Here is a 24,785-nt window from a genome sequence, read left to right as displayed (position 1 = left end):
ACCTAGGCGACTGTCGTGGACATGTCAGCCATGCGAACGGGTTGCGAGCATGCAGGTGATGGTGTGGAAGACGAACTTCGACCGCCATCTCGACGACTTCGTCTTGACTCACATCTCCAAGGGCGAAACGGAGTTGACTCATGATAGTCAAATCTTCGCAGATCCCCAGGCCCCAGTGTCAAGCCCTCAGCCCAGTCGGAAAAAGCGGGGAAAATGGTGAATCCTGTGAAGCAGCAGGCACAGGGCGCTCCCCAAGCTGCTACCAGCTCTGATGGCCCTCTAGAAGCCACTTTCGCCGACAACCTGCACATCGGGGTACGTCCCTTGCGCGCTAGGGTGAAAGTGGCAGTGGTCTTGGCTCGAGGCAAGTCTTGCTTTCTCCATGAGTGCATATGTCAGGTTGAGTCCGCCTAGACTGGAGTGCTGACTTTCTCACAGGCAGGCACCCGGTTCACGTGACAGTAGGTAAACCATGTCAACTGGGAATAGTGCAGTGCAAATTCCAGAGATGCGGAGGGATAGGATGGAGATTAGTGTGGGTAGTCAGGTCCCTACCGTTGGGCATTCCTTCTGGGCTTGCTTCTGGGAGTCTTGCCAACGGACAATCCTCAGTTTTGTGAGGCCGCGTATTTCAAGGCAAGAAGATGCTTTGCCCTTTGCTGATGCGGTGCTGCTTGCAGAATGTCACCACAGTGCGAGCCACTGGCGATGGCGAGTACGAGGCAGAGTTACCTCCTCCCATGGCGCTTTCAGAATTGCCACCCGCACTGGCCGCGACATTGCAGCACATCGTCAACAAGTTGGACATGGTCACACAGGTAGTGGGCATGGTGGAAGAGCGGCTAAGCTTGAATGAGGACAAACTTATGATGCTTGAGCAACATCTCAGGGCCGTTGCGACCATCGACACCCTACAATGAGCCAGCTGCAGAGGCTGCAGAAACTGCTGCTCCTTCAGCACAGCGAGACTTAACACACGTGACCGATGGCAATTGACGAAGCAAATGAGTTACACGGTGCAGTCTTACCTCCCGTGATAACCTGGTCTCGACTTGAACTAGCAAGGCTTGTAATACATCATGTCCCAAAACCCCCGTCAGGCAGGAGATGCAACCTCAATTGGTCTTGGCATTAACAAATTTGGATGGCAAGCTAACCTCATCATCGCCCTCTCCTGCTAACGCACTAATTTTACAACTCAGCAATGGATCTGCACGCGTAGTCGCCGATATTGACAGCAAACGATGCTCTTGCCTGCAGCATGCACCTGCTGGCACAAGCGCTGTGCACAGAATGCGTTGAAACTGATGTGCCAACTAGAAGCATAGCATCACATTCCTCTGCGAGCTGGGGTGGCAAGCTTGGCTTTCTCCACTGGTACTGAGTCCCCAAAAAATACAACATTCCGGCTTGAGGATGCCCCCACATTGTTGACACGGTGGGGACTACAAAGTTCTTGCCAGCATCGGCCAGCTCTACATCTCTCCGTCCCGGCCCGACGAACCAGAACCTTTGCATGCTCCTGCACAAATCATGGCATACTTAGCACTCTTGTACAGTCTCACCACGCAGACTGAGATGCTGTCCAGAAGCTGCAACTGAACGCAATAAAGCACATCCCAATACTGTCTCAGACAAGGATGACCTGAAAATTGCGGTGAGACATTTCATTGTCGTGCCAGGAGCAGCACTACACACATGGGCGGCATCACCCCACAAACCTCCCTCAGACGGCCGGCCGATCACTGTGACGAGCGCATTCAATTGCATTTTTTGTCCAGTCATGTTTCTTATCAAGCACCTTGCATGCGTTTTGCCAGGTTCGACAAGCACAAGGGCACGCGACTCTTGCACCGGAATCCATCTGGGCATGTAGCACATTCAAAACGCTTGAATGACGTGTCCGATCCCAAGTTGATATTACAGATGGTAATGCCTCGACAAGGAATTGATCACCCTTGCCAGTTGGCAATGTCCATGTGGATGAGGTAGTGTAATCGAAAGACACACCATGTTGCAGCGAGTGCAGAGGTCGTACCGTAGCAGTGCCCTCGATGCCACGTGCATGACGGTCCACGGCATCAGCTTTGTCCAGGCGCACAAGCTCATCCATCAGTGCTGCAGACTCTGGATTGAGGCGCTCAAGCACCTTTTGAAACTCAAACCGATCGCCGCTCCAACCGCAGCTCATGCACCTCACCCTGCACCAACAATTGCGACATAACTTGCCTCTGCACAACATCATACCGCCCGGAAGCAAAGCCAAGCACTTCAGAATCGCTGTGCGCATTCCCCAGCGCCTACCTTGCAGGACTGGCGGGTGAGGCATGCCGGTACAATCGTCACCATACCGGCCGATATCATCTCGTAAACAACGACGCCTGACAAGCCTGTTTGGCAAAGTGCTGTATAATGTGGATTCTATACACAGAGAGCTTCGTGCCACATGAAGTGCTGTAGAATTTGAAAGAGGGCTTTTTTCCTGTGCTGCGGTGAGCCTGTGCCTGTCTATGTGTTCCATTTCCATAAAGAACACAGCGCTTGGTTGTGTGACAAAGCGAGCGACTCGGCGCACATCGTCGACAACAACGACAGGGATGACTGGTATGCAATCCATGCTAGCAGGATGTCAAGGAAATTTATTTGCAAACACATGTGCCCGATACATATGCGCGAAACATATCCCAAGAACTGCGTTATCAGAAGAGATAATCATCTATGGCTACCTGAGGAGAGATGCTGCGAGCTCACCTGTGTGTGGTGCCATGGATTTCCAGGACATCTGACGCACCGGCCTTCTGATGAAGGCAGTCCACGTTTTGGGTCAGCACACGTGAGATCCAGCCTCGCTGCTGGAGACGTGCGATGCCCTCGTGTGCGCCGTTTGGCTGTACATTTGAAAATCTCGGCCCACCCAATGAAACTCCTTGCCCAGTAGCGTCTTTGAGCTTGCGCGGGTCGCCATGAACTGCAAGCACCAAGTGCACAGATCAGCTCATCATCAAAACAAGAGGGATTCGCAGACACAGTGCTGCACGCTCCATGTCACATTGCCGGGGTGCAACCCATGGGTGCTTGTGATGGGACCCTGAAGACATAATTTGTGGAATAAAAACCATGGCATGCAGGATTGTCCCGAGCAACCCAGAAACATCGCGCGCTCTATTGCACAATCGTAAGACGGTTCTGTCGCCTGTAACTCACGCTTTCAGTCGGTCGACTGCACGGACTCCCCTTCCCCCGCGCTCCCCAAACAGCAGGGACCCATGCTGAGGGCCGGTCATGCTTCACTCATTCCCATGTCCCACGTACGTAACAAGCGAGATGCGCACGCAGCACCTGTTGATGCGTCATCGGCTTGAACCCCGTTGTGTACGCTCCGTTGACTCCTCGGTAGTCGGGAATGTTGGACTCCGTACTGACCCCTGCTCCAGTGATGAGCAACAGTCGGGAATGGAGCTGCACATAGTCTGCTAGCAGTTCGAGCTCGCTCAGCGAAATGGGAGGTGCAGCCGGTGCAGTTTCTGCTAGAGCAACGAGCCCTGCACTCACACGAAAATTGCCGCCAAGCTGGGATGCTACCGCTGTGAGACAGTGATTCAGACGAGTCGTCTCAGACGACCTGCACACCTCCCCGGCCCCCCCGTTCCCCTACACTGCCTTACTCGTGGTGCGCAGTACCATTACGATGCGTGCATATCAAGATTTGCTCCAGCACAGCAGTTCGCAAGGTTACGTTCTTGCCGTGCATCACGTGCAGGCCAGCTGTCCTGCAACGGCACGAGCGACGTGGCAACAGCGATAACAACATCAGCCGATACTTCAGCCACAATGCATCCAACGCGATCATGAGGGGCCACGGGCTACGTGGGTGCAAGCCAACGGACCCTCAGTCCCACAGCGTGTATCTTTCCGAGCGAAAGTGCCTGAAATAACGGATTATTACCTCGAGAATGCCCTGGATGCGCGTGCGGCAGTTGAATATCCGATCTGCAAGTAGGTACGCTTGTGAACGGTTCAATCCTGAGGCACTGCTTCGGGGTGCAAGGAGCGCCAAGGAACGACATGAACGGGGCATAAGGTACCATAGATACCTTACCTGCAGGATGGCGAGTGTAAGCTTGCGCGCCCGATGGCTCTTGCCAGTGACCTGTATGTCATAGTTGCCTTGGACAGGGTTTGGGGTGCACCATGGACTTGCACTAGCACATGCCAACTGGATGCGGCACACATCCTGGCAAGAGCCATGTTCACTTTCATGGACAACATTGGTTGTGTTCCGGATTCGCTTGGCCAAATTCGATACGCCTCGTAGCATAACTACCCACAGCCTATTCCGTTGAATAGCCAGGCAGCATTTGCATGCCACGTGATTGTGCACGTGCTATGCGGAAATGCATTGGGCGCGGCTGATGCAGATAGGTTCAGCTTCCAGCGAGAATACAGGAATATGGGCATCAGTGTGAAAGATTTTTGATACGTCAACTGCCATGCACATTACATTGTATTGGCAGCCATACTTACATCACAGCACTGAGACAGTTCGTCCGGTACTGACGTTCCATATATCTACAGTCCATTCTTGCCGAAGGAGCACTGTGCTTCGCATCCAAATTTTATAAACACAAACGATGACGTACTTTGCCTCCAGTCCGCAGAATTTTCACTCGGGAGTGCGCACGAGCTTGCGCGCCAGGGTATCTTGTGCCTGCCCAACCGCCACGGCCACAGACCTGAGAGGATCGCAAATACCGTCTGGAATAACGTCAAACATAAGTGTCACAAGTCAGTTATCCAAAGTGCCGACGCGCGCTGCTTACACTGGCGTCCTTCGCGTACTTGTACATCAACAGCAAGGTGCGTCTCAACTCAGACATGCATCTTCGTGGCAAATGTGTCTTTTAAGGCATTTGTGCGCAATGGAAAAGCAAAACTCCAATTATGACATGTATGTAAAATACAATGGAGACTAATCTGCCTAAGTTTCCGCCTGGATTGCCAGTGCTCGTACGTAAGTTTCAATGCAGTACATGATGCTCGACGCCTTCTGAGGAGCACGTTCAAGTCCAGCATACTGTAGGGTGGTTATGCAACAAAAATAGAGGACCTTGAGTTGTTTCTGAGGTTCGTTCACCTTGCGTACGAGTGAGCGCTGGATCGCCTACATAGTAATCCAATGTACGTCGTCCCTGGACTCCAGTGCCACCACTTCCGCTTGTGACGTCGCGCATTCGCAAACGTCGTCACGACGAGTAAGTATACACCCATAGCAACGCACATCGGCACGACAAAGACAGCATTAACAAATGGCACGTCGCGTGTTGGCTCTTTGTCTCCTGTCATCAGGGATTCGACGCGGGCTGGGAACTTCGTCACACGTGAAGCGGTTTCCGCCCGGATCGCATCATGCGGTTACCTAAGAGCTTGCTGTCGTCGGAAATGAGACGTGCACATATTCCAGCACTTTACAGTTTGCTTGTTTTTTGTTTGCGCCTGAAATTTCCTGATGTTCGCAGAGGGAGAGGTCCAGAAGTTACCGAGAATAAAGCCTGGCCGCAACGATGAACAGATGTGGGCAACTCTCAGGAAGATGAGCACAGGCAGTGAAGTGGACGGTATCAACATGTATAGGTCGCATATTGCTGATCACTTGGCGTGTATGGACCCACATGCTGAGCATTGAGCCGAGGCGCCACATCCCCTTGTTTGCCAATTGCATTGCTTAAACCTCATTGCTTGATACAACTCTGTCAATCTGTGGAGATTTTCTTAATAGTCCAGCAGCAGATTTTCAACGTCGTTGACTATGCATGTACCCCTAGTAGGTAGTTTGTTTGCGTGCTCAAACAACTGCCCAGAATCCACAGCCGCGTCTGCCTGCAGCCGAGATGCTGCTGGGACATCCGCGTCTTGTGAATAAAACATGTTGTTGAAGCAACATGCTCGGTAGACAGATTACGCATAGCAACCCTGTTAATGTCCCTATGAAATACCGATGGCGTAGCAAAGTGTTGGTACATCTTCATGTTGTGTGAGAATGATCATGAATGTGTAAAATCTGTCTAAATGATGTTCTCACATTGTCCGGTAAACCACCGACTGCAATTCACACGCTGCTAAGTTCCGGTTATTTAAAAGGGAACAAAGCATGCTGTTTAGTCATGAGATCAGGCTTGGCTGTCTATGCCGCCATGTTAACCACCTTCCTTGGGCTGGGGTAGTTCTTTTCATGTGATGTGACATGCGAGCAGCCTGTTTGATCAGCAATGGCACTGCGGCCGTGCATCACGTAAGCATGGACCGGTCTCAGCCATCTTTTGTCTCAAAAGCTTCAACATGCTGATTGTTTGTGAAGGAGTCCTTGAACTGCTCTTCTTGGCCATGGGGAGCTCCTGCAGTGCAAAATGACCCTGTCACCATGCGGCATGTGTGATCAACTGCATTTTTCATGTAGTCGGTGATCGAACACCTGCAGCTACGATAGCTTGCCGACAATTTCTGTAAAGTCTTTCTAGGTCTCTTGATTGCTGGAGGCAAACTCTCTTGTATGTTGAGAGCGTTAAAATTGCCGGCGCTGGTCATGTCAAAGAAGATCGGATTCAAAGCAGTTGCAAATCATTGTTCGGGCACGTGTGGCGGCCAATTGCAGATCAGCAAGGTCTGTGGGCGATTCCAGGCAACTGCGGTGTTCTTATCGGCCAATCCAGAGGAATCTTTGGCTGTTTCTCTCCCAAACAGCCATTTCGGATCAATAACAAACTCTGATCACTCCAATCTGCTGATCAGTACTGTCCTGGAGTAAGGATGCGCATCCATCTCCTCCTTTTCTGTCAAGGTTTGACCAATACCAATGGCATGGATATGAATCAGCATCAGGTTGCCGACCTTGGAACAAGAGTACTTCACAAGTGCATGTGCATCATGCCAGCTGACACACCTTCGTTTGTGAAGTAGTCTTCACATTCTCGTTTGTGCAAGTTCTTGCAGTTCATGTTCAAGTCTGGTCAAAACCTGCGACGATCAGCGCTTGTGCAGAATCGTATGGCTGACCGAGATTAGCCATCAGACTGTCAACTTGAAAGCGTCCAGCTTGCCGGATACAAACTCCCGCCTGAACTCAGGCGCATGCGCATGTGAGCACCGCGCCAATATGCCGAGCCACCACCCCAGTCAACCCATCACTCATCTTGTCAAGTGAAAAAGAAGTGTGTTGTGACATTGGTTGAAGGCGCGGTTGTAGACGGCCTGAAGAGAGCGCGATCCTGCGCTCACGTGAGGAAAATGACCCGACGAGAGTAGCGACACATTGAGGGCCGCACTGTCCTTCTCACCACCCGAGATTCTACCTGGACGTCGACAGCTTCCTCCAACTGGATAAGACCTTTGATTGCCAAAGTCACCTGAGGTCACATTGTAGGCTGTTCAGCTCAGACGGGAGCTGACTTGAAAGACATGCCAGTACGCTGACTCAATCTGGGTACGCTACAACGCTGTCTGATGGAAATCCCCTTGCTGTTGCCAGTTGGGCCAGCAACCTGGAGGCATCTATCACATTGATGTCAGGGTCAGCAGTTCCTATTGTATGTCAGGTGTGAGGGTCGCATGGGTTCACAGCGTTGCTCCTCGCCACTGTAGGTAGCCTGCTGACCCATCAAATGGAAAACTGTGGTACAATAGATATCCATGCTCAAATTATATCCAATTGACAAACCTTGCACTGCTCCAAGCAACTCATATCAGTGGTCGCATCGTTGGACATAAGGAGATGAGCAGTATTGGACGGTAGGCCCGATGCTGTTGCATCTTACAGTGACGACTGCCAACGCAGTACTCTCAACAACGCTCGCGATCTCCCAATGCTCCCGACCACTCAAATTGCAGGTGGGACATCCAAACATTTGCTTCAAAAGATTAGCACTAGTTTAGTGTTATCGTGACGCGTTGGACCTGAAATGACCACTGCTACGCGCACCTATGACATTTGTGGTGGTCGTAGCTGGCGAGCACCGTTGTCGTAGTTGCTGTAAAACTCACATTGACAGTGACATCGTCAAGCTGGTTAAGTAGGTTAACCGCACCCTCGACATCTGGGGCTTGCTCCAGCTGCGGTGCTGTGACACAAATCCATGAAGAGGTGTCTGAGTGCAAGTACCGTCGACTGTTCCATCTTCCATGACCCACTGGATCGCGCACACCGGCGCGAAGGACGCCGCCTTCAGGTGCAGTCCGCCACCAGAACATGGCAAAATCAATTTTGGCAGTAGGGTGGTGACCAGTGCTGTTCATGGTGACGAGAACCCTCCAGTGGTTCAGCTTGCCGCGACGAGCACTGCCGCCAGCGCCCGCGGTGGCTGCCGCGCCCAGCGATGAGCATCTGCTCCTAAGGCTGCAAAGGCACCCACCATGCCGTGCCTGGAGATGATGACGGGCCCGTTAGAACGTCCCTTTCCGGCAGATGCTTGTGACATGTACATGGTACGCGAAGGACACCCTCGATGTCATGGGCATCTGCCAGCATGAAAGACGAGATTTGACATTTGAAGTTGACGCACATGCCCAGCGTCTCGTCGGTGTCCATTGTGGACGAGGTCTCAAGCGTTGACTCAAAGACGCGCTGTATGTACAAGGTTGTCACTTGATGAACAGTGGAACACGTAAGGTAGGGCCTTAAGGTGATAAGAGACAGCTCCTTCTGAATGCTATTCGGATTACACCTAAGCCAAAGAAAAACACAGCTTTGGAAGATGCAGTGTGTGGCACTTTCAAGTTTTTGAGCGTGCAGGCTGAGTCAGTGCTGTGCGGGGCCGTGTGTGCGGAACCCACGTCTGTGCGGCCAACACGTCTGGATGCATGAGCTTATTGTCATGCCCTGAGAACCAAAGGAAAGGGCGTGCTCCTCAGTATCCTCCGCACACTGGAGATGGGTCTTTGCCCTACAGGGTTCATGTGCAGAACAGATCATTGGCTAGTCGTCTAGAGGGTCGTGTCAGTCTACTCGAAGGAAGACACTCCGGAATGTGGCGCGAGGCTGGCCATTTCGCCCCTCCCCAAAGCTTTCCGTGAGAAGTTTCAGGTCTATCATGCCTGCTCAGGTGACTCTTGGGACAGACCGCTGAGAATTCTGATGAAGAGCTTTCTTGGCGGGAACACCGAAATCAAAGCGCAAGCTGATCTGTTTAGCGGGTGGCGGCACAGCAGCATTCGAGCAGGACAAGACGTTATAGCAGTGTGTTTGACATGCCATGTGCGTGTGCATCCGTCTCCAGACGGCGGCGAGCCACAACTTCGGCCGTCCACCCATACAGGCGACGGTGTCGCAGGAGGCTGTGCCGCACATCATTACATCATTCAAAGGTTCATCAACGCAGCTCTAACTGCAGTGTCCCATTTTAGCGTCTCACACTGTTCTAGACTACCACATCCCTGAAAGTTCTGAAGGATCGGCTCCTCAAGTTCACACCACACAGGAGCTTCGTGCTCGCGCTGACGAAAGATGTCTCGAGATAGCTAGCTACCAAGCTAGGGTGCGCGAGTACTCCACACCTTCCACTAGCCCAGCAAATCACGCGATAGGCAACACAAGCAATGCAATTTGTACACTGCCAGTCTTCGATGCTTCCAACGTCGACGAGACTCGGAAATCATGCCTTTCCTGCGACAGGTGTCTTCACGCCCAGGCACTGGAACCTTTCACCGCCGCCCAACCTTTGTTCGGCCAAACGCAGGCGTACGTTTCTGTCTCGCTGATGTTTGGCTGTGCGTGTAGCCCTGAAACTCTTGATCACGTGCGATTCCATGCTGCCAATGCTCGCCAATGCATCTCTCGAGCAATCTCGTCACGTAACAGGCATCAGCATACTTTCATGCTGCTATGTGCTCACAGATCACAGGCTTGTGTTGCATGACCGCGATGTGGCAGTTACTTGATAATTTCAAAGCATGATTCCCAACAAATTGTATCTTACAGAGCCAGAGCACTCATCGCACTTATGTATGAGGTCTCGTTATTCGATTGGCTACGTGAGCTCTGGACTCGCCTGAGCCTTCTCAAAGAAGTGCAAGCCCTGACTTACCATAGTCCACTGCCATCGTTTTGCAGCGCGGCCGTGCAAGGCGATCGTGGCAGGTCATGTCTATGCTCAATTTATGTCGGTACATGCCGTAAATCAGGCCCTTATCGGCTGCGCAGACATACCCCACATCGGTTTCGTCACCTGTAGGGGTTTTTTCCGACAGGTGTGCGCATTCCAAAAGGTGTGAGTGAGTATTCCGATTTGTCGGTCCACTGACTTCTGACATTTGGATGCAATGCCCTTATCTAGCGCTATGTTTCACTTCCTGCACTGTGTACGTAACCCGGCCATTTGCATCGAGGCAGAACCCTGCCACGCAGGATTCGCTTATCTGGCTTCTGCGTCATGCTCCCACTGTTCTTGCGCAAATGTTTGGTTCCTCGGATATGTTATTGCGCAGTACTTGCTTTGATCATGCACAGTTCGTGCATGCAGCTAGAAATGGGGCAGTCCTGGGTTCCGATTTACCTCAGCCTCCAATGAACCTTCATGTGGCACCTAGCCTGGATAGGCAAGGTTTGCCTCTCCACCCCACAAGCAGTGCATGGAAATTTCTGGACTGGATGTTACTGCTGCAGGCCGTTGAGGTGAAACCACTGGACACATCAAGGATGAACATCAAGAAGGACGTCTCCGAGCTGATTGGCAATACGCCAATGGTGTACCTGAACAAGGTGACCGAGGGCTGCGTGGCCCAGATTGCCGGCAAGCTGGAGATCATGGAGCCCTGCTGCTCTGTCAAGGATCGCATCGGCTTTAACATGATTGCCGAAGCAGAGGAGGCAGGAAAGATCACCCCCGGAAAGACTGTCCTCGTCGAGCCCACATCAGGTGTGTAGCCGCTACAGCATTTGTGATGCTGTGCCCACACGCTTGCACATACGCACATGCAGTGTATAGCGATCCATGCTCCAGAGTCTGTGCCACAGCACGCAGGAAGTGTGGACACCACAAGTGTTCTGCGTATATCTCACCTTCTACTAACCCCTTCGTGTTGATGCAATGACGATTTGAAAATCAAACAGTTGTACAAGCCTTGATAGTCTGCGATGGAACACGTGTACACGGGGGAGCAAGGGGCCCCTAGGTCCATATGCCCACGACGCGATCGCCCGCAGAGCCTCAAGCCGGTGTGTATCTGTTGGAGCATGTTTACATTGAACTCCCCTTTCTTGCCTGCCTCCCGGTTGTCCAACATTACCGATTTCCTCTGCAAGCCACTGACACAGTGTTGCGAGTGCAGGCAACACAGGCATTGCCCTGGCATTCATGGCAGCCACCAAAGGGTACAAGCTGATCCTCACCATGCCGGCATCCATGTCTCAGGAGCGGCGTGTGTTGTTGCGTGCCTTTGGTGCAGAGCTGGTGCTCACGGACCCTGCCCGCGGCATGAAGGCCGCGATCGAGAAGGCCGAGGAGATTGCTCTGGCGACCCCTGACTCCTACATTCTCCAGCAGTTTGAGAACCCCGCCAACCCTAGCATCCACTACAAGACCACTGGCCCAGAAATCTGGCAAACAACCAATGGCAAGGTGCAGCCCCACTGCCGCAGTCATGTGTAGGAATGCCCGCGACATTTGAGTTTCGTGGTCGCAAAGCGTATTATCAGTTTTCAATTTGTTTATTATCATCTGATCATGGCACTATCATGGTCCAATGGCTATGAGTTTCATGGTCGCAGAGCGTATCATCAATTGTCATTATGCTTATAATCATCTGATTCTGGCAATAACATGGCTATGAGATTCCATGGCTGCAAAGCGTATTTTCAGTTTCATTCTGTTCATGATCATCTGGTGATGACAATATTATGGACCAGCGGCTGAGCGCAAAGCAGTTGGAGGGTCACGAGGCTCCCAACCCAGGTGAACGCTCTCCATTCCATGGTCTCCTGTTAAACCTCACGTCCGACTAGGTGCCGCACACTTTGCAGGTGGATATCTTTGTGGCTGGCGTGGGCACAGGGGGAACCATCACCGGAGCCGGCAGGTACTTGAGGGAGCAGAAGCCAGGCATTCAGATCGTGGCGGTGGAACCCACTGAGAGCCCAGTGCTCTCTGGAGGCTCCCCTGGACCCCACAAGATCCAGGGTATTGGGGCTGGCTTTGTCCCAGGCAACCTTGACACCGACATCTACAATGAGGTCATCCAGGTGAGCCATCCGTGGATTCATCGCTTGATTGACTGACTTATCACTCACTGTGTTTATTACACACTAACGCGCACCCCACTCATACCCAAGACAACGGATGACACATTGTCAGCTTGGCTTCGAGCAACTCAATGCCAACGCCATCGGTTTGCTTTCGTCCTCCTTGCGCCTCAGCTATGATTCGGGTCATTGGGTCACCCTGCACAGCACATGATGAAAGGGACACGACATATCTTGTCACATGCATTGCCTCCATTGCCTCAATAGTTCTGATGTCGAAACAGCCTTTTACACTTCAGTGCATTGCCCTGTTGCGTGTACATCTGGTTCTGTATGTGTTCAAGACGGGCGCACAGAGACGAGTGATGTGGGTCAATCGCAAGTGTGGTTGTTGGATCGATACATTGATGCGTTGGGTGTTGCTCAGATTTCCAGCGAAGACTCAATCAACATGGCAAGGAGGCTGGCGCTTGAGGAGGGCCTGATGGTGGGCATCTCCTCAGGTGCTGCTGTTGCAGCAGCGATCGAGCTTGGCAAACGCCCTGAGAATGAAGGCAAGCTGATCGCCGTGGTCCTGCCATCCTTTGGTGAGCGCTACCTGTCGTCCATCCTGTTCCAGTCGCTACGCGACGAAGCCGAGAAGATGACTTTCTAAGCCAAAGCGCACATCGCCTCATCGCAGCAGCTGCCTCGTGGCTAAAGTTCAGATAAGCGGCATCAGTCTTTCTCGACCTCCCTAGGCTACCCTGAAAAGTGGCCGGGGGTAGCCAGGTCGTGACAGTGCGGCTCATGTATGATGGGATGTGTGTTTAGTAGCTCGGTTCAGGGACATCAAGGTTCCCGGCACCAATTTCTATCTCGCGCCCATGATGATGCACTTTTCGTCATTGTATGCTTAGCTGCCGGTGTATTTTTGTAAACTTCATTTGACGGAAGTGTACCGTCAATGCAAGCGGCACATCTTCCATCCCCTCTCCTCGCGAGCTTCATGCTTTTGAGCTGGATCTGGAGAGAGGTGGTGACTTGTGCCTGGGCACAGCTGCTGAGACGCGCGGCTTTCGACGTGTCTTTACCGAGAGACTGTCGGCCGTGATACCAGCATGGACATACCATGGCGAAGTCGATTTAATTGCCTTGTGCTCAATGAGTATAATCAGTGAGGTCCATGCCTACCATAGCATATTTGGTTGTTGGACGGTCACATGTCATGCTTGGACCTTTTGTCCGTTTGTGTGGCAAATCAGATCAGTATTGGTCATGTGCCACATCTGGGAAAAGCTTGTCCAAACCGACGGGCGAATAATAAATGTCACGCATCACGCTGTCTCGGCTGCGGTCCTTCTGTAGCCTGGTGGAATGTAGTACGGTAGAGCACCTCAGCAGCGGCGCCCACCGTCGCCACAATGGCGATCGCCGACGACATCAGCCTGGTTGGCAAAGTTGACGCGCTGCGTGCCGCGTTTCTCGCGCTCACAGGGGCGCAAGGGGTTGCGAGTGTTGGCTTGCGCGTGCAGCCGCTCAAGTGTGCGCTCACCGCGGGCCCCTCGCCGACAATTGCGGCGCTGGCGGCAGACCTGGGCATCATGCATTGCCTGGAGGGAATCACGGTATGCGGCACGCCGATCGGCACGGACAGGTACGAGGCAGCGACCCTGGACGCCCGCGCGGACTCAGTTATCGCACAGATTCACAAACTCAGGGCCTTGCCGGTCAGTCTTCAGGCACACTTTGCCTTGCTCCGATCCTCTCTGTCCCTTCGCATGGCGCACCTCATGCGCACGGTGCCGTGGGGCTCCCTGCAACACAGCGTTGCGCGAGTGGAGGAAGCCATTACAGCGGCCGCGGTTGCGCTTTTTTAGGTGCCTGTAACTGGAGCGCGGTCGGTGAGTGCGATTCAACAGCTCAAACTCCCCTTGCGGCACGGCGGATTCGGTCTGCGCGACGCAACGTCGCTTGTCGCAGACGCGGCGGTTGCGGTGGCCTCCAAAGCGCAAGCGGTTATGAAGGAAGGCCTGGATGCATGCAAGCCTTTCTCGAGCGCGACAAGGCCAAGGTTATTGACCGCTTGGCAACGTGTCTTTGATGATGCATCTGAGGCATGCAAATGGGACCAGAGCGCGCGTGACCTGCCCACCGAGTTTATTGAAGCGGAGCTGCCCGGGGTTCAGAAGTCCGTGTCACGCCTCGTTGGCGATCGCTTGGGCGCAGCCTTCCTTGACGCCTGTGATACTACCACCGCGGAGGGTCGGCGCGCGGCGGCGCGTATCCGCAGCGCGTCCTGTGGACCTGCATCGGCATGGCTGACCGCGCTGCCCACCGCGCCCACTTTACGCCTTAGCAATGGAGAATTCTTTGCAGCGGGGCGTCACCTGCTCGGTCTAGGGGTGACAACGGTGGTGGATGTTCCGCCTTGCCACTGCACCTCCGGCGACTCCACGACGCCGGACCACGCTCTCTCGTGCAACCGCAATGCGGGTGAGGCATCGATGCGCCATAACTACTGGGTTTCGGCCTGGCGCCATGCCATCCACCGTGCGGGCTGCGCGTCTAGCGTGGAACCGCAATACAGCAGCCTTGCAGCTGCGGGGGCGCAAGGGGCTGCAGGTCTTCGTCGCGGGGACATTTTGACTGTCTGGCCTGACGGCCGCGTCCGCGTCATGGACTGCGTTGTTACGCAGCCGGTGGCCGCGTCGTTTGTTCGCGATGCAGCAGAGGTTGCCGGATCCGCGGCAGCAAAGGCGGAGCTGCGGAAGCAACGAGCCTTCGAGGAGTTTGAGGAGGGCTCCGCTTACGACTTCATCCCACTCGCCGTGGAGTCGTTTGGCCGCATGGGCTCCGCCGCCTTGCGTTTCCTTTCGGAGCTTGGCGACTTGGCGGCAGGGGGGGGGAACCGGGTGTCCAACGCTGCCTTCGTACGTGGCGTCCGCCGGGAGCTCAGCTGTGCTTTGTGCAAGGGCAACGTGCGCATGTACTACAAGTCCCTCTCTCGTATCGCCGTGAACGTCGGCTCGGACTTCCATGCAGGGTGTGATGCACCGCAGGAAGATCCCGGCGTGGCTTAGGTTGCTGGTTTTCTTGTGTGTTTTGTCTTTGTTTGTGTCATCGTTTTCAGTGTTAGTTTCCTGTTTTGCCAGCCCTGTCGCTTGTAATATATAGTACGGTAGAGCATCGGGTGTCAAGCAGGGGAACAATGGATTATTGCATGAACCACATGCACCGGCATCTTCTCTTCTGCCTGCCAGCACATAACAAATATTGCAATCCAAATCGCCCCAGGTGCATCCAGATATGAACAGCACCTTGAGGGCCATGAAAGTGGCCCTCAGGATATCAAGTTCAACGGAGCGGACGGTACGAGACCACATGTCATGTCTTCGAAGCCCGAGGCAACCGGCATCTTCTCTTCTGCCTGCCAGCACATAACAAATATTGCAATCCAAATCGCCCCAGGTGCATCCAGATATGAACAGCACCTTGAGGGCCATGAAAGTGGCCCTCAGGATATCAAGTTCAACGGAGCGGACGGTACGAGACCACATGTCATGTCTTCTAAGCCCGAGGCAACAACTCTTTGCAAAAAAACACTAGACTGCTCTCCTGCCACTCAGCCAATGAGCACGGTGGAATATGTCCCTCCCGCATGCAACATCTACCTGTACTTGCAAATCATTGCATAACAGAACTGTGCGGACAAGCATTCAAAGCTCCACGTTCATAAAATAACATCTTCACACAACTATAGCCGCGTCCACATTGGTTGTGCGATGAAGGTCAGGTCACATGGTCCTCAAAATCTTGCATTCATATTCAGTGGGGACATGCAAGCCGCTTGTAATAAAAAAGAGATGCTTATGGCAGTGGTGCGCTGCCTTTCAATAGGCTCAACCCACTGCAAAAAATGCTATGAATGGTGCATCTGATGCTCTGTTTCGCTCAAACTGCCGCACATCTGCGATAAGGCCTTTCATGTGTATCACCTACTGCAGCGGCAAGACACCGAATCATGCCGTGTCGCCTGTCATGACTTTTCCGAACTCGAGACATCGCGCTTTGGGACCTGCACTCTTGGTAAATGCAGCTGTTCCCAGGCCTTCCGATTCGCTCGTTCCGACTTCCATTCTGCAAGATCCTCCGAACCCCAGTCCGTGTCCTGCTCATCTAGTGAGCTGCCATCGTACATGTCCGGTGCACCATTAGCATCTGGCTGAATCTGCATGCTTCTTCTCCATCCCTTGACAGATTTCTTCGCGCTCTTGAGAAGGGGTCCCAGCCCGAAGAGCATTGACTCACCGCGCCCAGTACTTGCGGATTCAGCCTGTGAGCCTTCGCCATGGCTGCTATCCTGCGTGATGCTGTCATCTGAGCTCGTACGTGGAGAGGATCCCTGCCATGAGTCATCGGTGATGACAGTGTCCGAGTCTTCAGTGTCTGAGTCATCTGATTCCTCATCAGACGTCGGGTGATCCGAGGACGCATCCAACTGCGAGAGGTTGTTTGGCAACACAGAGATGTACGATTGCTCGGCTTCGTAGCTGGACTCGGGCAGCTGTTTGAGCTTTCCCGCATTCCGGATCCGTTGCGCCTCATCTGCTAGAGCAAAAGATCTCGCCTGCACGCACAAGGGCAGCCTCTGCAAAAGATTGCAACCACGCGGACTTTGCCGAGTTGCATTCATGAAAAAAGTTTATGGGTCGTGGACACGAAATCTGCATTTCAAGAACTTTGATCAGTCCAAGAGCCTAGCGCTTTGCTTGTCGGCCGGAGACTGGCGTGCAGTCCCATGAATAGATCAGATGCACATGGCGAGCGATGTGTGTTTTCAATGATCGTTAGCTCCATCATTCATGAGCAATCCCATATCGTGGCGTCCGAGAGACAGTAGAGAGCTGACCGCGGTCTTTGGCCCCGTCTGCCATACCTGAGCGCGGTCAAACACGAACACTTCCAGGTCAGAGTCCTGCGCAAGGGGCTTGAGGGCGGCGTTGCGGACTTTTTCCTTGACAGCCAGCATCATTTCGAGCTCGAGGTTGGCGAGATCGGCGTCAGGGGTGCCGATGCCTCGGAGCAACACGTCCCCGAGCGCCAGGCCGCCTTGCGCGGACGACACTCGCACAAACGCTCCCCGCGCTTTAATCTCCGCCGCGCAGCGCATGTCCCGGCAAAGCGCGTAGACGGGAACGTCCGGGTAGTCCGCCTTGATCCGCTCAACGGACTCCACCATCTGAATGTGGGACTTCTGCACACATATCTCGAGATAAGCGGGCACTTGCGAACAGACCGCAGAGCTTCACCCAGCTACATCGGCGCTCACACAAAATCCAGCTGTTACGCTGACGATGACTTCACATAACCACACATCTTACCCAACCAGTCAAAATTGGGAAGAAACTGCAGGTCGCTTGTGGCAACAAGGAGTTTCCTGCAGGAAGAGGAGCAAGGGGAAATCACTCTGTTGAGCAAACGTGGCGATCATGTGATGCGATCATGTGATCAGTCGTGCGGTGCGACGGACCTGAGTCAGCACGAATGCTTGAGGGTCCTCCACTCCAGCCGGATGCAGCACCTCCTTGCGAGAGCCGTCCCCAAAGAAGACCGGAAGTCCCGCGGAGCGTGCCATCCGGACTCGCTTCGGATCAAACTCGAAAGCGATCCATGGCACTGGCTTGCCCACCAGCGGTGACGAGATCATGTTGGTGACCATCTGCGACGCTTTGTTAAAGCCGCATAGCACAACAACACCCTTGCGCTGCTCCTCCAGCGGTGCACTGATCATCTCGTACGTGAGCGACTCCCCAGCCACGAGGTTGGCGTCCTGCATGCCACGCTTGGGCAGATGGCACCAGCTCTTCTTTGGCTTTTCGTGCTCTGCTCTCTCTTTAGCTTTAGGACATGCAAATGCAGGATTGGTTGGGGTTGCTTCAGACAAATGGGACGCTGAACCTGTTTTCTGACTGCAGCGATTGCGCCTGACTCTCACCGTGTGCAGCATGCCACCTCCACATCGCTTGACAAGGAGTTCAGACGCAAGGCAATGCTGCTGTGTCGGGCACCACATGCGCACGAACAACGTCCTGCAGCATGCCTTAGACATGCACTGGGCGCTGAATTCGACCAAATGGCACACCATCTCTCAATCAGCACCCGGGTTCATTCCTATGGTTTCTCCTGGCGACACAGGCAACACATGTGAACTTTGCTGCTGGCAGTTTGCATGAATCCCTAGTAAGAGAAATATGCGGAAGCCTTATCACAGGTAACATGCGTTATATCGGATTTTGCGGTCGCCAGATATTTGGCCGTAATACAACAACGGACGCTGTATTGCGGTCGTACCGGACATGAGTCACGACACGTCGGGGTCAGAGGTTTAGTATTCCCAGATAGTCATAGACAACTAAAACTTTATTTCAACGCCTAGACACCTCCAGCAACGTAACGATAACGCAATTCACAAGTTATAAATATATCGTCGATTCATTGGCATTTGTCTCACCTGTGGCTCTTATTTTGTGCTGTGGCCACTGAACAGTCGGTAATATTCACCAGTCAGAGACACCAGAAGATGCAATGCAGTTATCCCCATGATCTTTAAGCGCCTCTGCATTTACTAGCGTTGGTTCGGCCTTGTGCAACTGATGCAGCTACCACTTTTGCTCACTCCACGCTGTTTTTGCGTTTCACAGTTGGCTTGGCCGCCGCCCGATCGGCTGCCTGGGCGTTTATTGCATCAAATGGATTGCAAACTGTGTAATTGTGTCGCCACATGAAGGAAATTGCCATATGTAATCGATCAGCAGCTTGTCGTGACGACTCGACATTGGTCAGGGTTGGCCTGACTCATGACGGGCCACTCGGTCATTGGTAACATCGGATCGAAGCATCCGAAGCGTCCGCTGTACAACAACGGAACGAACGTAGTAAGGCCCTCAAATGACTGGCGAAAATCCGTGGACACCGAAATCGTGTCCGATAGCGCTCCGTCCGATATATAACAGTCCGATATAACGCATGTTACCTGTACAAGCAAAATCAAGTACAAAACTGCTTTGCAGCGATGAGCATCCCAAGTACTTCTTGGAGTTGCCAATGTCCACGTGGATGCGGTAGTGTTGTAAAAAGATACATCATGAGCATGGCATATGGCGAGCGCGGCATGGCGTGTATGCGTGCATGAGAAGCCCATACCTGTAGCTCTTGTTGCTCCAAAAAGTCGCCCCACTCTGCCAAAAATGTGTCAACGCCATTGACATGACCACCACAATGATGAGCAAGTTGTTGAGGTCGGCAGGGAGCACTTCCAGTTGCCGAGCGAGCTCGAGGAGCACGAAGGCAAACTCACCCCCCTGAGATAGAGTCAGCCCCACCTTGATAGACTCAGACTTGCTGAGGCCAAACGCGCGCGAAGCTGTTGCTGTGATGGCGAATTTGACGCTGATGAGGCCGATTGTGAGAAGCGCAACCACTGGGAAGCGTATAGGAGCAGGTCTACATCTACTGAGGCGCCCGTGCAGAGGAAGAATAGGCCGAGAAGCAGGCCCTTGAATGGCTTTAGATCGGCCTCAACCTGTGGAGGCACACCATACGCCATCAAATATCTCTAGGCACCATAAAAAAGCAGAAACGCCGGCGAGCAGCAAACGGAAGAGTCCAATTCACATGTTCTTTGATTTACCCATCACTGCGTCACAGGGCCTTGTCTACGCAGGTGCCTACTAGGTTTTGTGATTTCACGACCCTGCTCTTGTCAAGCCATGCAATGCGTGTGTTGCTGTTGGAAATGTTGCCAATGTCCATGTGGATGCGGTAGGGTTTCAAAGATCCGCCTTCGGATGTTGATCTACATGTATGCTGATCTACGTATAGGCATGCATCGCGTGACCAGTGAGAAGGAAATGGGACACATTTGACACGCGAAGAATTGTATTCTGAAGTACGTGTTCTGAGCAAGCGGATGAGCCTGCTCAAAGGTGTACGTCTGGTACGAACAGGCAGATTCTCTGCATTCATTGTTTAGTGCTGATGTGGGTGCCACCAAACGTTTTTGTAAAGCCGGCAGGTGGAGGATGTCGGAGCTCCCCCTAACCATTTGAAATGTCCGAGAGATGCAGCGAAGCTGACATCCCTACCTTGAGGAGAAGAGCACCTGGTTGCGATACGAGGTCTCTGCGAGCAGCACGCCAGCCAGAAAGGCTCCGAGCGTCTGCCAAAGCCGAGGTTCTCCGTAGCGATGGCCCGTGCCGCACACCGTCAGGATGCAGAGTGCCACAAAGGCATCCTTACTGTTTGTCCCAGCCACCACTTCGAACACCCTCCGAAGACCAAACCTGCACTCCAAGCACGTGTTGCGCCAGCTGCCATCTCAGAGACAGGTCTCGCCATCTCTTCATTCAAGCGCTCGTTGCGGGCTTTTGTGGGAAGATGTGCAGGCAGCAGATGCTAGGAAAAAAGGATGGTGAATCCTGGGTGACTGTTGTGAGAGAGACAGTAGTGTCAGCATCCGCCAAGCAGCAATTGGCATGCGCCTGTGCTCACGTCTTTGTTGAGTTTGACCACTGTGTGATATGCAGGGTTGAAGGAGACGCAGATACCTGCTTAGCCAAACCAGTCATATCACCCAGTGGTTGAAAGTTACATTCAACAGTTTGTGGCTGGTTTTGAGGAAGCCATCATGCTGTGGCTGCATCATGGGCTTGCTGAGCATCTCATAAGCATGCAGGATGTCTTGCACCAAGTTCAACTGAAACGGGGCGATGCCCAGACGTGGCATCAATCCCCTGAAAAGCTGCTAGCTGCTTTCAAAACTGCAGATAAGCCTGCAGATAGTTCGGTATGTAGGCAACAAGCATCCAGCATATGCGAGAAACTGTGCAGGCCCCGATTGCTGATGGCTTTTTGAGCAATCGACAGCGAGGACATGAGCGATTGCGAAAACGACAAAATTGATTCTGTGAAGCTGCACCTGCCAAATAGGACCAAAACGCCGAGGTATAGCATCGTTTTCAGAGCTGTGGCAAAGCTTCCTGTACGAGGAGGATGGGTTGGACCATGTCAGTGAGGCTGTTCCCGCCCTCGAGCAACGGAAGCATGACGAGGAAGGGAATGGTTATGAGGTCCTGAAGGAGGAGGATGCCGAGCGTGGCGGAACCGGCTCGTGTAGATAGCTGCCCCTTTTCCCCCAGAATCTGCACGCACTTGGCATGCTCAATGCATCAAATTCGCCTATTCAGCAGCATGGAAGGCCTCATCATACTTGTGTACACAACGCTACTGCATCCCCACGGGCGATGAGCAAACTTCTGATGATCTGGCATCTTCACATTGGGCAAGGGGTCTATTCATGTACCGCTAGCCTCGACCGTTACTCAGTCTCCGCTCTCGCAGGCCAATCGTTCATTTTGGCTGGATTACGTGTGCCTGTGAGCTCGTCGTTTGGCATTACCACCATTGGCTTTATTGATTCCAAACACTGAGGCCTTTGACTTTGACTGTCTTCCGGTAAGTTTTTAGGAAATGTGCACACTTCGCACTGCGGCGTTTGACAGAGCTGCGCACAACCCTCATCGCAGCCCCGATTACGCCCGCACGTCTGCAACGCGCCATCGCTGAGGCTCATCAGCTATACCACACTGGAAACATGTACCACGACCTGGAATGTCAGCATTGCTGCGTCGTTTGATTACCATGCAATTGGCTTCGTTGTCACAGCCGAACATTGCTTCACGGGCATATTACCCCTCGATGAGGCACGATTTGAATTTACGTGCTGCATCCCGTGAATGCATCTGATAAGGAGCTCTGACAGAGGACTGCACAGTCAGGCACGGGTTCATGCTTTCATCTCTGACTGGCACGGCACACGCTGCAGGCAACAATGTTGAGGGCAGGCTGGTGATTGTGGCGCAGTATGTGCTCAACGCATGGCAGTCCTAGTTAAAATAAATGAATCTACGTGATTCCTCTTAAGGTGATTAATGTGCCACCATGGAAATCTGAGTACCTGGAGCTAACGCAAGCAGCGATATCACGTGAACCACGCCCATCCAATTGGCTGTCCATGTGTCCTACATCTGTCCCGCACCTCAATGATCTTGCTATCTGCTTCTCACCCAAAGGCACCCAGCCAGACAAGACTTCTGACACTGGCTCCAGCCCTTGCATTGCTGGATAATCGCATCATAATTGATAGCACAGAGTGCGAGTCACTGGTGGCAATAACAGTCGGTAAGAGCATACCTGAAGCACAAATGCGCTCGAACTAAGGGAAAGCGCGACTGCCACAACGATGGCCTCGTCCCAGGTGTCTATCCTTGCCATTTCGTTTTCAGCACCGGCGAGGCGCTCCAGCAGGATTGTGCCAATTCCGCTGCCGAATGGAAGAGTAAATAGCACGAACACTATCGTGGTCACCAGCACCTGGACCGTGCCAAGTCCAAAGGCATACTTTGAGAGATTCTGTAGACGGCTGGACGATAGCTCAAGACCCATCTCAAAAAGCAGGAACAGGACCCCCAGCTCAGCCAGGGCGCTGAGTTCCTTCGGATCCGATATCGTGCTGCATTGCAAGACATATTCGTCAGCAATGCAGTGTGAATCGACGCATAAAATATGTGTTCGAATCTCCGTCGCTCGGTGAGCGTTCTGGCAGCTCAGGCACTCGGTATAGGTGCCCAGTATGATCTCGATGTCTGGCGCATCCGACACTCACGTCATGGAATCACCCTCGACGCACCTGTGGACGTCACACATGACTTGTAACATGTCAGTGATCTGAGCAATCGCAGCTTGTGGCACAACCCTTCAGGCATGCATGTCCTGCACCGTGGATGGTCCTTGTTCAAGCAGCGCGACAGACGTGGTCAGTCTAATGTGCAGCGTTACTCCATCCTCCTGCTCACAATGCGATCACGCAAAGAATCGAAGCTGATAACTTGTGTCTCAATTTTGCATTCGAAGCATGCAGAAAAGCAACCGAAAATGCACCAGGGTCTCAAGGTTTGCAATCGCAGTGTCAGTGACAGCGTCATAATTTAGTACAGAAGCGCACTTGAAGTGTCTCAGGGCGACCCCAGCGATCAGGAACCCCAGAATGGAACTGACATTAAACTTCTTACAGACTGGTGTGACGATGACGCAAGCTCCAAGGAATTGCAAAACATCCATGCCAAGAGGCAGCAGGGGTGATAGTTCCGCAGCAGAAATAACATTTCGTCTTTGCAGGGTAGGCAAACAAAATTTACTAGGGCGACGCAAACAGATGCGATTAAAAGATGGACATCGAGGCACCGATGCTCCTTGCCACTGTGAGCGATGGCGTGCACGAGATGGCCCACATGTTGCCCTCAGGGTGCACGAAATCTGGCGCATCGTAGTGACCCTGCGAGGACGACAAGTACCACAAAAAATCTAACGCTGCATTTCTTCCAGGACTGCTACTGCAAGTAACAACTCAACTACTGACGAAAGGGCGATCATCCTCTACCTCAAAAACCGCTTTTGACAACGACCCTGGTAGGTCGGCCTACCGAGCTGCGAATTACGTGGCAGCTGCATGATACCGATTTCCAAGGAATGTGCTTCTTTCTGTCGATGGCGATGAAGACAACGTTCAAGAAGCTCAACGCTCAGCGGGCCTTGTCAGACAAGAAGTGAGTCATCGCAGTAGTTGGCCTCAAAAATTTGGCAGTGCCTCTGAAGGCAGCGCAGTAGGCTGCTGTGGCAGAGCAAGTGGCCGAGAGCCACTGCCTGCATTGCAGCAGTGGCACTTCTTTCATCACAATTTTCTCAGTGAAATCTGTGCGGGGCAGATTGGATCTGCAAGAGTGGTCGTAAGATCGCCCACTGGGCAGGCTGCCCCAAAAAACAGGGAGCCCGCAGCAGGACAGAAACGAGTTCTGTGGCAATGTCACTTCGTATCCCACATGCGGCACAAATGGCAGAACGATGTTACACCTGTCTCACGGATGCACTGCAACGATTATAACGCATCATGGACGAAGGCCACGTCCTCGAGGTAGCGTCTCAGGTCGTCTCCGCGAACGAAAGTGCGTGCCCCCCGGTCGGCAAATCCCGTGTAGAGGCCGACGTTCGAGCGTCATTTCCTTGTCATAGCGCGAGTACATCGTCGGGAAGGGGTCCTGTCAGCATGAGGGACCACAAGCAGCCCATGACAGGACGTGCGCAGAAGTGAGGCCCCTGATCTGGCAAGCCACCGGTCGATACATCATACAGGTCGGTGAATGGGACGCGATCGGTCATCGTCTCATAGCATCAGCCAGGGCATTCACCTGTGGCAGCACATACCAGGCCATGTTGAGAATACGAATAAATATTACCCTTGCAGAGGACGCCAATACAGGGCAGCATCATCAACAGGTGAGAAGTCAGCACGAGTAACGCTGAATGAAACATGCCAGCATCCTTGAAGGAGGACAGCATATGCACATCAAGTCTGACTCGTCGCTTCAGGTCTTGAGCGCAAGTGGGCTGTCATGCTGACTGCAAACAACTCATCATGACAGATACAGCAAAGAAGAATGCTGGACCCTAGGTGCCGCACCAC

At 53.0% G+C, this 24,785-nt stretch overlaps 1 protein-coding gene and 1 pseudogene across 1 annotated transcript; one reads left to right on the top strand and one right to left on the bottom strand.

Moving 5' to 3' along the window:
- Positions 1-10,714: 10,714 nt before the first annotated feature.
- Positions 10,715-13,084, top strand: LOC149809229 (cysteine synthase, chloroplastic/chromoplastic-like). The gene is made up of 4 exons (XM_089994937.1): positions 10,715-10,904; positions 11,317-11,606; positions 12,008-12,226; positions 12,654-13,084. The coding sequence occupies exons 1-4, from the start codon at positions 10,730-10,732 to the stop codon at positions 12,879-12,881; spliced, it is 912 nt and encodes a 303-aa protein (XP_089851063.1). The 5' UTR covers positions 10,715-10,729; the 3' UTR covers positions 12,882-13,084.
- Positions 13,085-21,225: 8,141 nt separating this feature from the next.
- On the bottom strand, positions 21,226-23,386 carry LOC149809228 (K(+) efflux antiporter 3, chloroplastic pseudogene; annotated as a pseudogene).
- Between the last annotated feature and the right edge of the window lie 1,399 nt (positions 23,387-24,785).

The sequence above is a fragment of the Nuphar pumila genome, unplaced genomic scaffold (assembly GCF_984573655.1).
Source record: "Nuphar pumila unplaced genomic scaffold, dmNupPumi1.hap1.1 HAP1_SCAFFOLD_1545, whole genome shotgun sequence".
NCBI classification, from domain to species: domain Eukaryota; kingdom Viridiplantae; phylum Streptophyta; class Magnoliopsida; order Nymphaeales; family Nymphaeaceae; genus Nuphar; species Nuphar pumila.
This window is presented reverse-complemented; position numbering and strand designations above follow the sequence as displayed.

Bases quoted from the DNA above. Each gene is read 5' to 3' on its own strand.
- LOC149809229 (XM_089994937.1), top strand. From the start codon at position 10,730: ATGGTGTACCTGAACAAGGTGACCGAGGGCTGCGTGGCCCAGATTGCC. The intron at 10,905-11,316 runs GTGTGTAGCCGC...TTGCGAGTGCAG, and splicing joins CCTCGTCGAGCCCACATCAG to GCAACACAGGCATTGCCCTG. The intron at 11,607-12,007 runs GTGCAGCCCCAC...CACACTTTGCAG, and splicing joins GGCAAACAACCAATGGCAAG to GTGGATATCTTTGTGGCTGG.